The sequence below is a fragment of the Egretta garzetta genome, unplaced genomic scaffold, assembly GCF_000687185.1.
Source record: "Egretta garzetta isolate BGI_Z169 unplaced genomic scaffold, ASM68718v1 scaffold143, whole genome shotgun sequence".
In the NCBI taxonomy this organism is placed as follows: domain Eukaryota; kingdom Metazoa; phylum Chordata; class Aves; order Pelecaniformes; family Ardeidae; genus Egretta; species Egretta garzetta.
In genome coordinates, this window is record NW_009259310.1 from 887,767 (window position 1) to 898,078 (window position 10,312).

Here is a 10,312-nt window from a genome sequence, read left to right on the forward strand (position 1 = left end):
AGAGCAGCCCACATAAAAGGAACAAAAAAGCCTGCTGATCAGATTGGTGTGACAGAGGCTCATGAGAGACATGCACATTTTCAACCTAAACGACAGCTTGAGGGATCTATATTACTAATTATCAACTAATATTGCCAGAGTTCCCAGGCTGGCTTCAAAGGTTCTTGCAAAGTGCCCCAAGCACAGGGTTTTTCATCTAATCATAAGGCCTTTTTCTTTGTCCCTGCTAAAGGGATTGCTCCATCCTGGGCTCCCTCTGCGTAAATCAGCTTGCACATGATGAGCTTTGCAGCAATGAAATTCGTTACCTTAACCACAAAAAACCAGAAACATTTGCTGCAACTGTTAGAACCTCTTGCACCTAATTTCAAAAAAATGGTGGTTTCCTCTCTTCCTCCCCGCCTCCTCCCCACCTCCTCCTAATCCCATGCTAACACCTTTCTACTAGGCTGGGGTGAGCGGCTTTGAAACTGAAAGAGCAGGGAAGGTGGGGGGGAGGCGGGGAGGGAGAAAGATATCAGATCTCCAGACAATGAAATAAAGCAGCTATCTCTCACATCCTGCAGTGCTCAGGCTGAGGTCATAAGTTAAACAGGACACCAGAATAGGTGATGTAATTTGCTTATTTAGGATCAGAGCATTCAGTGAAGTGAAAGAGCAAACCCATTTGAATTTGCAGATAATCCTATAATAAATGCAGGGCTGTTCAGTTGCAGGAACTGCAGCTGGAACCGGAGATTATGATTTCTTTTTTGTGCCCATTTATTTTTGCAGAGGATATCACTGCAATCATTTTTCCTTGCAGGAAAGCCTGGAAACCTCACCTGGGATCAGCCTCTCATTGCGTCAGGTATTGTTCAAACAGGGTGCCTGCCCCGGACAGCTTAAAGGCTAAACGGTCGAGTCAAACAGAGGGTGGGAAAGGTATGGGGGGCCCAAAGGAGGCAAGGAGGTGGCACAGCCAGAGTGCAGGACCCAGGTCCGCCAGCCCACTCCCTCCCTTGCACAAGAGCAAAGCTTCGGACTCAAAATTGAGCTGCCCAGCAGTTATGCTTTCAAGTAAAGCACAACTTATGCCCTCCTGGCTCCAAACCTGTCTGCAGAGCCTCAGACCAGCAAGGATCTTATGGCAGATGAGGTTCTTCTAGAACAGGAGTAATTTCTCGGTGATCTCGTGCAACACTGAACACATCGCCTTCCCTTCAAACCGTTGGGACAAACACTTGCGATATAAAGCTTTAAAGCTAACAACTTGCCCTGTTTATCTCCTCAGTTTATCACCATTCAAACTGTAATTTCACCCTGCCAGTGCCTCATGGAGCAGCATTACTCACAGCCAAGGGCTGCCAGCCCCTTCCCTGAATTTATCTTCTTCGACACAAGTGGTTTTTTCACTGACAAGAAGCTGGCTAGGCCAGACCCCATACCTTAGCCAAAGCAAGCAAAATGCTCTGGGTACCTCGGGCTCACCAAGAAAGAGGGCAGCAAAGGAAGAGGCTCTGCGCACATTGCCTGGTCAGCAGATGCCTCAGATGGATCGTCAATGCCATGGCGCAGAAAAGCAAGATGGAAAAAGCCAAGTCCGTCATCCATGAAATATCTGCCAAATCGTGTCCAGTTTCAAGTGTTTCTTTAGGAGACCAGAATGGAGTTCGTGACACTCCGCTGCCCTACCAGGCCACACGGGAGTGTCAAAGCAGGCAGGCGTGCCCCTTGCACAGACACTGCATCCGAGCAAGGGTGGCTGCGGCACCAGGGTGGATGGGAGACAACCTCCTCCTCCTTGAATGGATGGACCTGGGAGAGAAGCCAAATTTCAACCCCCCTATAAAGCGACCCAGCTGCCAGATGTTTGTGTCCACAACTGCAGCCATCCGGTAGGTCACCTTCTTTAGCAGGTTTTGGTTTTTTCTTTCTTAAATGCAAGTTCTGTGTTAGAACTTCCTCCAAGTTGTCAAGAGCAGGGGATCATAGATCTTCTGCTCGAGCCAGTTTGGTGGCTGACCCTGAGGCTGCTCACAACAGCCCCCAACAAGTCCACAAAGATCTTTCTGACTAGCGTAAGGGACTAATGTGCTGAATTTATCATGGAAGAACACCCTCCAGCATGCATTCCACATCCTGCCTTTCGGAAGGAGCTATTTTGGATATCTGAAAAGAAGAAAAGCTGTATACAAATGTGTGCAGAGGTGACAGGGAAAAGACATTTGCATTTCATATAGAGGGAATGGGTTTATTTCAAAGTTTTTAAGGCTAGGAAATGTATGACTTCTTGGGGCGGGGTGGGGGTGGGGGGGAGGTGCATGTCACCAGGAGACAGAGTTTGTCTTATTTTCACTCCCTATAATGTTCCTCACCAAAGGCAACACCAGGCCTGGCTAAAGCTTCTCCATGACAAGCACTTGAGAGACGCGTGCGATAGAAGACCCCACCTGGGAGGCCAGAGCCGACGTGGCCAGCAGCAGCCTCCAGCTCTGGAGCTGAAGCCCAGCACAGCTGAAAGCAGAAGTGTTGAGGAGGAGCCCCTGGGTGCAATTCTCTGTGCACTTGCCGCTCTAAGTCAGACAGAGGTAGCCAGTATTTGCCATTGTTTTAACACAAAAAGGCAGCATTTTGGCAGGGTTACAAAGCAAGCCCATTCTTTATATCTGCAAAAGAGAGACCGTCCATCCCTGCTGAGGGAGCTGACAGAGGAAACATATTTTACAGAGATCTTGGGTACAACATTGAATTGGGACCTATTTTTACCGTGTGCTCTGCACTACATGCATTAATTGTTACAGCAACAATATTTGCTGACATATTGACTCAAAAAATTTACAGAATAGAAGCCCAAGAGACAAAACAAGCCCTTGCTCCACGAGACAGAGAGAGGCGGGCAGGATGCCACATTGCTTCCTGTGACACACAGAAAACGCTTATTTGCAATGGATGATCGCAGCCGATAACCCATCCCCAGCGCTCCGGCAAGCACAGCAGGGCCGTCCTTTGCTGCCGGGCCTGCTGTCCTGACACCGTCCGGCCGAGCTCCAAGAAGGCGAGGAAGGAGAGTGGCCCAGTTACCAATGAGTATTACCCAGCCTCCTCCTTCTGCTGAGCACGTAGGCAGCAGTGCCTGGGTGTTTCTGGAGGCCACAGCTTGCACGCCATCAGCCACATCCCTCGGTCACCCATTAGCAATACACATTTCTGCAAGGAGGTGGCAGACCTCAAAGCAGTTTGCCAGCCCTGAGGTCTGTAACCCAGTTAAAGACCAGAACAGGCAGTATGGAAGGCACAACTCAGCACTTTAAGGATCTAGCCTCCACCCTAATTAAGCCCAATTGGGCCTGCAGAGAATTAGGATGTTTTAGAAAGAACTTACAAATGAAGTGTTGAGGTCTCTGTTGGCCACAGTGGCCCCAGAGCACCCTCTTAAAAGCAGGAATTTGCCATTTTCCTGCTTCCACTGCTTTCCTGCTTTCCACTGACTGTGGGCAGTCAGTACTCTGCGGTTCTGCAGTATGATCCTTCCCATCCAACTGCCCACCACTCTCCCTGCGCGCGCAGACCTGCCAAGGGCTGCGGTGCCAGCACCCCGGGGACCCGGCCAGGCGTCCCCTGGACATGCCCAGCTGTAAGAGCTTGGGTTCTCCTCGAGAGCAGCAGCAATGTATTAGCGAAACTTGTACAGTCTGCAGGGGACAGCTGAATAAAATCAGCTCCACAATGCCAAAGCCTTACATGTAGGTAAATATATGATTCAGAACGCAGAGCAGTTTGACAAATAATAGCATCTTCCCATGCACAGTGGTATAAAACATGCAGCTGTTCTACCACCACGATTTACAGGGAAGGCATTTCTCCTGGAAGTAAGAGAACACTTAGTATATATTCCTAGCCAGATTGATTACCCCTATTTACATTGTAAACTAAGACAGCACGTACTAAAAAGCCATAGAGTTAAACAGTTCCAGACGCCAGATTGTGGGCAAGGGGTCAGTTTTATATCATAAGCTGCACAGTCTTCTGTATTTATTACAGATATCACTGAGTTTTCCGCAGCATGGGTTTTTGTGTGCGCTTATTCTCATGGTATTCAACAACCATCAGGAAGAACACTGCCATTTTATGGGGTCTCACGGAACCAGAGAATCCACCAAGGTTTTTTAAAGTTTTTTTTTAAAACAGCAAAGAAGCCAGCATGCCACTATATAACAACTGCAATCTGTTCTCGTAACAATAAAACCGCAAGATTGAATGCAATATCTTTTATCTGAATATATACATTTATCCTGAAGTAAGATCAACCCATGTTATGTTGATCCAATCTGCAGGGCGTTACGTCATTCTCCTCTTACAGACAACCTGCACAGCTGGACAACTCTTGTTTTCTCTCTACGTTACAGATACGGTTTCAACAACGAACATCAGATGTAAGGAGAAGTCTAGGAAATGCGCTCTGGTGTGTTTGCTCAGAAGTCGTGGCTGTTCCTACAACGCTTGCACAGGTCCACCAGGCCAGGAGACCCTGTGAGCTCGACCACCAGGCACTGAGACAGACTTCACAGGCTTGGTCTGTTCCTAAGAGAAAGCTCCTTTTCTAGCCAGGTTTGCAGTTTCTTCTTTTTCTCTCTTTAAACACTGATAAGACGAAAGATGTTGAAGTTGCAAGTTGGCTTATATTACAGTTTTTGAAGGGATAGGTTTCAGCGTGTTACCGTAACAAACAGCAGAGCGAAATTGGAAGAGATGGAGATTTGAGCTAACACAATTAAAATTTCTTCTTAACAACAATCCACAGATATCCAGTGCCAAACACAATCTGGATTCATCAACTAGCATGGACATGAATTAACCTAATAGCTTCTGGAAGAAAAAAAGTACAGTCCTAAATAAAAATCCTCCTATTAAAGTAATTAAATGTTATCAGAATCACAGAGCCATAATTAAACATGGTTTATAATTAAAACAGCATGCGTCCTAGACAGAGAACACAGCAATAAAGAGACTATAACCGTGATAGTCAATGCCAAAACACATGCCAAGTACCAAAAATCAGAAAAACAGCAGTTTCTAACAAAGCTGCAGATGCAGTGCCTCTGCTCTTCTGACTTAGTCGTCAACACTCCTGACAGATGTGAGCACACTCAGAACTCCTCACAGCTTTGCAAGATGTTGCCAAAGTTCAAGCAGGAATCTTGGGAACCAAGTAGAAGGCACTGAGTGCAAGACCCAAGAAGCTCAAGCAGTGCCTGCTGCGCATGGAACGGCGAGCGAGCATGAACTTTAATTCAAAAAAGCCTTGTCCTACCTGGCAGCGGCTGAAGATATCCGCCAGGGATACTTGAACGTTGAAGTGCTTCAGAACCTGCAGGGCCTGTTCTTTTGCCTTTTCTGAGCAGTTCACAGAGAAACACCTTCCTTCTGCTACCTGGGACTGCATCTTCAAAAGACAAGTCGTAAACCAAAAAGACAATCAATGAGGCACTCCATGCATCATGATCCGTGGGATTTTTCCTAATACACTTGGTTTGGTTTTAATTACAAACAATATTTGGAGTTAGTATATGCTTACAGTCTAAATTTTGATCTAACAAGCACAATTGGTAATTTCACACTTAGCCACTGCTGCAATAGCTCTGAGACTACGGAAGCACTGGAGCACCGCAGCATTTTATATGTATATGAAACACTATTGCCCAAGTCCCTTTCAACTTGTAATTTGGTGGTGTGGTGCTGACAGGGGTGGCGAGAAGAAACTGAATTTAATCACAGCTTTCACAAGAAACCTGGCCAGATCCCGCACAGTATGCAAAAGCAAAAGGATGGAGATGATGTCCAATGGCAGTTTTACCACTTCAACCCTTCTAGTTTATACACTATTTCACCTGGAGTTCACTGGTGGCCAATGAATCCCTCAATGTCTGTTCCACATTTAGCAGAGAAGTTTGCATCCAGAAACAAGCACTGGGAAGTTTCAGACACATCTTTCTGACCATGATGAGTACCTGCAGTGAGGTGGGATCAGCTACGTGCAAGTAAAGGAGCCTAGCAGAGCCATTGCGTCCTCGTGTAGGCCATACAAAGGCAGAGGAACAAAGGCAACCAGACATTTCCCAGCACAGTATCGTACGCTGGGAAGCAGTTATTTTCCTTTTGCAATTCCTACTCAGTGCTTTGAAGTTAAAGCTTTGCCAAGTAAGATTACGCTGGATGCTGAATTACCTATTACATCAACTGTAGGCTCAAGGAACCACAGTCTGGATAAGGAACCTCTAGTGTGGCATGGCTGCACTTGCCTCGCAGCGTCTCATCATGAGAGGCGTTTTCTTCAATGCTCAGCTATGATGTAGGAAATTAGCAATCTACATTCTGCAAATACTCCAACTAGTGACTCGGGTAGTTGGGAGCTTTTATGTTGGTAGTTTGTAACACAGAAGCTCTGCACTCTGGCTCATGTGTGCAATCCAGAATAGTTTCACTCTTCCAGATGAACCTTTGGGCAGCAACAAAGTGCAAAGGACCTGCAGCAGGCATCAGAACATCGCAACCGCTGACTTGACTGGTTCAGTATACTCCCACTAGTGCTCCGTTCTGAAGCGTGTCTCATGCAGGGCTCTGAACATCTGGTGCTGAGGTTGGGTTTTGCTTTGGGTTTTTTGCGTATCTATAGGAACACAAAACCTCTACAGCTTCCACCAGGCCCCGTGCTTGGTGGCTTCCATTCTCTCCCTTCCAAGCCTGAAGAAATGTCTTTAAGTGTTGAAACTATGTCAGTGTGGAGCCAGTCAGCAAACAAGAATCTTTGTGATAAAAAGCATGGGAATTGAGCTGCCTTTCACCTGCCAGCAAGGCCGAACAGAAACACTTTGTTCTGGATTGCTTGGCTTGATTTCCACACCCTGCCCCCAACGGAGAGCAATCGCTCTCCCCACTGATGCAGTACTGAGTATAAAAAAAATTTCACCCCGAACTTTGGTCATTCAGAACAGCAAACCTCTCAAAACCCTTAATGTAGTTTTTAGTGCAGAAAACATGAAAAAGCCAAGCCAGCTGTTGCATTCACATCTGACTTTTCCTCTTCTCTATGCTGCACATCCCAGACCACGCAATGATACAATGCCAGAAAAATGCCAGAAGCTCTGAACACTTACAGTCTGATATGGGAGTCCAGAAGTTAAAATGACTCTTCCTTCCTGTCGGGCAATCTGGAAAAAACAGTAAAAATCATAATGAACATGGGCTGAGATTACACTGGATTCAAGCTTTCCTTTCGGTCAAAGCAGACAGAACATGAGCTGGCAATATCGAGCCTTTCTCTCTAGTGTCGGCATATGCTAGGCCAGGAGCATCTGGGTCTGGCTCAGCAGTACTCTCCTGACAGCAACAGCAGCTCAAGGTATCGCTCCCTCACGACAGGTCCCCTCTCTGCCAACACCCTCACATGTGCTGGAACAAGCTACTTGTGCATCTGCACTGCAGATGGCCCAGGGATCCAATCCACCTTGAAATAATCCTATCAAAACCCTTTCCATCTTTTTTGTTTTCCTTAACCCAGACTATTTCTGTTTCTCCAGTCTGGTTTGCAAAGAAGCAAGCAGTTCTGCTCGCACAGCAGTGCACAGGGGAGAAAGGAAAAAATAACCTAAGCAGGTAATCCCAGCAAAAAAAATGTACCATTAAATGTGTCTGCAAACTTCATAGACATTAACAGAATAATGCTGACTCCACTCCCCAAAGACAAGGCAGTGCTATTCCCCTGGCAGCCTCAGAGCTTACAGTAATTAGGCACCCTTTCCAGGCTGCAAAGAACATCTCCATTAGAGTTTATCACCTCCTGACTTGCAATCCTGTGCTTTTATCAGAGGTCTTGTCCCTCAAGGGAAAGATCTGCGCTGAATTATCAGGGGAGTCATTACCCGCACTTCTGACCTTTGCAGCAGAGTACGAGACACTTTCAAATGGTTCGGTGCCAAAAGGAGATACTAAATCTGGGACCGCAATTCCTCATAAGGATGAAAGTGTGACTGATCTTTGTATGATTAAATGACATCCCTACCTCCCACCCCTTCACCCCCTCCTGGAGGAGTGAAATAGTTTCATGGCTGTAGCGACCGAAGGATTCCCATGCGAATCAGCGCTTCAGCCCCATTAGTGCTGACAAGGGATTGGCACTTTGAGGTAGGCATGAGGTTATTTCTCTTCTCTGGCTTGGATTCTGTTGGAAGGCCTCGCATTTTTCACTGTTTCCAGATGTGTGTCACGGAGGTCTCTCCTCTGGATCAGAATTTCAGAAGCTCTCTCTGGATCACTCTTTAACCCTGGCAGGAGGACACATTTGGGATCAGAGTCCTGCTGTGCTTCCCAGACAGTCTGACACGACCAACACAGCCAGGGAACACCAAAAAAAACAAACCAAGATTTTTAAACTCTGTCTTGGATAGCTGTTCTCTTAAGACCATGAAGGCACAAAGTCCCCGTGCAGTAAACTAAGCAATGAGGTTTTTCCTATCTTGACCTTTCAGGTAGCTGCTTTCTTCTCTTTGGCTGCCAGCTCTGCCCTGAGAAAGTGATTGGCAACAATTTCTAAAGCATCTTCCTACAGGCAAAATTACTAGATTTTGATCAAAATCAACCTTGTCTCTCAATAAAGGAAAAAATAAAAAAATCTCTAGGAACAGGAACCTTGAACTCCTGCTGCACGCAGTTGGGGTTACTGAGCAGCCCTGCTGACAAACCACCCCCACGGCATGCTAGCGAGAGGAGTCTGGTAAGGCAACAGAAAAGTTCACCACAGTGATTTGCCGACAAGGGAAAAGAGATGTGAAATTCCTTCAGACCCATGTGTGCTTCAGGGTAAGTCTGAGGATTTCACAGCTGGAACGCTCCATTCTGACTTCCTGCATCCAGGGTTAATCAGTTCAAGCTTGATAAATCCCCTTATCTAAATGGCTCTGCAGAGACAGGCAAAGAACATCAAATAAAAAGGAGAAAAGCAATAACTCTTCCAGCATGTTTTTCTGCCTCTGGAACAATGACTGGGAGAAGCACGCAGAGCCAGGAAAGCCATGTGATAGCACACATCTGACTGAAACCACGGAGGATACGTGCTGGAGAAAAGGGCACAATTCCTCCTTTTCCTCTGAAAAAAAATAATGGAAGGCAGTTCTGGGACCGTCCAGGCGATGTGTGCTTGGAGATGCAAATAAAAGGAACAGAACCATGAGAGTAGTGTGTTGGGGTGGGCGTTGGGGACTTGTGCTCCATCCCAAGTGCCACAGAGAGGGCATTGGCCTCAGTTTCACAATCTATGAAAATTATAATATCAATTTCCTCTGGAAAAGGCTCAGACCCTCTCGACAGAAAGCACTCCCTAGTAACTTGGTATTATTATTTAGCCCGTAACATGCCTGTCTGTTCAGCCAACTTTCATCTTGCAGAGATGAATGAACTCAAATGAATTACTACAAGATAGACCTGAAAGGGCAACGGCTGCTGAGAGAGGGCAGAGAGAGACCCTGTTTCGAAGCCAGCACCAGTGGCAGAATGATTCATGACAACCTAAAGGATCCGGAATTCAGGCCAAAGACGGTTTCAAGAAACATCAGCACAAGGCTGTAGATTTGTAATTTAAAATTTAAAACTTGCCAAGTCCGTGCATGACATCTTGGGTAATGCCACATGTCCTTGAAGAGGCAAACTGCAGTGCCTCCCCTGCAAGGCAACGCTCCAGGAAAAGCTGTGACCCCCCTTGCAGTGTGGGGGGGTTGAAGCAGTGATCCTGAGCCTATAGCAGCCTAAAGCATCTGCTCCAGGGTGTGCACCCAGACAAGGATCTACTAGAGAAGTGGATCACAAGTCTCAATACAACCTTGAAGCCCCCTACCTGTTGTCTCAGGCTCTTTTAAAGCAGACGTTAAACCAAGAGCTTAATAGCTATGAACACAGTCCAGTCCTGCAGAGTGGTTGCTGTAATGCGGGTATTTCAACCCTTGACTTTTCTTGAATGATGGGGCCTGAAGGGAAGCAAAGAATAATAAGAAGGGATTCTACAGGTATATCAGCTGGAAAAGGATGGTTAAAGAAAGCGTACCCCCGCTGATGAGCGAGACGGGCAAGCTGGTAACAGCAGATGGGGAGAAGGCTGAGGTACTCAACAACTTTCTTGCCTCAGTCTTCACTGGCAACCTCTCTCCTCACCCCTCCCCAGTTGATGGATGGCATGAGGGGGACCGGGAGGGCAAAACCCCTCCTGCTGTAGGAGAAGATCGGGTTTGTGACCTCCTGAGGAACCTGAATGCACATAAGTCCATGGGACCTGATGAGATGC

At 46.8% G+C, this 10,312-nt stretch overlaps 1 protein-coding gene across 1 annotated transcript in view; it reads right to left on the reverse strand.

Annotated features, from left to right (window-relative positions):
* Positions 1 to 1,382: 1,382 nt before the first annotated feature.
* EXD3 (exonuclease 3'-5' domain containing 3) overlaps positions 1,383 to 10,312 on the reverse strand; it is a 116,772-nt gene continuing 107,842 nt past the window's right edge. Inside the window, exons 18-20 of the mRNA XM_035891884.1 lie at positions 7,137 to 7,190; positions 5,294 to 5,425; positions 1,383 to 1,797 (exon numbers count right to left, since the gene is read on the reverse strand). Coding sequence (XP_035747777.1) covers positions 1,633 to 1,797; positions 5,294 to 5,425; positions 7,137 to 7,190 — 351 coding nt within the window. The 3' untranslated portion in view covers positions 1,383 to 1,632. The remainder of the gene's footprint in view (positions 1,798 to 5,293; positions 5,426 to 7,136; positions 7,191 to 10,312) is intronic.